This window comes from Fukomys damarensis, unplaced genomic scaffold (genome assembly GCF_012274545.1).
Source record: "Fukomys damarensis isolate Sample0158 unplaced genomic scaffold, DMR_v1.0_HiC HiC_scaffold_23, whole genome shotgun sequence".
In the NCBI taxonomy this organism is placed as follows: Eukaryota; Metazoa; Chordata; class Mammalia; order Rodentia; family Bathyergidae; genus Fukomys; species Fukomys damarensis.
In genome coordinates, this window is record NW_022900935.1 from 56,505,812 (window position 1) to 56,506,689 (window position 878).

Genomic DNA, 878 nt, shown 5'->3' on the forward strand with positions numbered 1-878 from the left:
GGGATTGGTGGCTGGGAGTGGGAGGGGGCGGCCGAGTTTGAGAAAGCTTGTGAGAGACCGGGGAGGGGACGGGACTGCCAGCCTGGCAACCTTGAAGTTTACGGGGGTCCCCCTCCATCCTCTCCAGTACTCTGCTCCCCTGCGGTTCTACATCCAAGGTGGGGGGCGAGCTGGAGGAGACTCCAGGCTGGGAAGGAGAAAGGCGCCGGGCAGAGGTTGGGGGCAGGAGGAGTTTCTTGCAGCTTAAGGGGTTTTTCGGAATTTTTTTTTATTGACAGGTAAAATGCCTTCACAGCTTTTACGAATCTTACTCCCTTTTCTCTAAGCTCTCCCACCCCAAAAGCACACAAGGCGCTCTTCTACGAGCAGTAATTTGGTCTTCCGGACCCTGGGGCCCTCGGACCCTCCCCTGATAAAAGGAGACGGCCCAGTGTGTACCTGCGAGTTAATCATTGCGCACTGACCTCCGGTGCGGCGCGCCTCTCTGGAGGTGCAGGTCCTTATTACACCTGAGCAACAGGGGAGCGCCCCAGGCGGTTCCCAGGACCCAGACCTCAGTTGATTTTCGCGTGCTTCTTTTTTACTACCTGCAGGGCAATCCCAGGGCCCACCGACCCCACCCACTACTCCCAAAACCGACGTGCAGCCGGGCAAAGCTGACCTGAAGCGAGAGGGGCGCCCCCTGCCCGAGGGAGGCAGACAGCCCCCCATCGACTTCCGCGACGTGGACATCGGCGAGCTGAGCAGCGACGTCATCTCCAACATCGAGACCTTCGACGTGAATGAATTTGACCAGTACCTGCCCCCCAACGGCCACCCGGGGGTGCCGGCCACGCACGGCCAGGTCACCTACACGGGCAGCTACGGCATCAGCAGCA

General features: G+C 60.3%; 1 protein-coding gene across 1 annotated transcript in view; it reads left to right on the forward strand.

Annotated features, from left to right (window-relative positions):
• Sox9 (SRY-box transcription factor 9) overlaps window positions 1–878 on the forward strand; it is a gene marked incomplete at its 5' end in the record, with an annotated part of 9,063 nt that overhangs the window by 6,629 nt on the left and 1,556 nt on the right. Inside the window, one exon of the mRNA XM_033767415.1 lies at window positions 594–877. Within this exon, the coding sequence (XP_033623306.1) occupies window positions 594–877 (284 nt within the window). The remainder of the gene's footprint in view (window positions 1–593; window position 878) is intronic.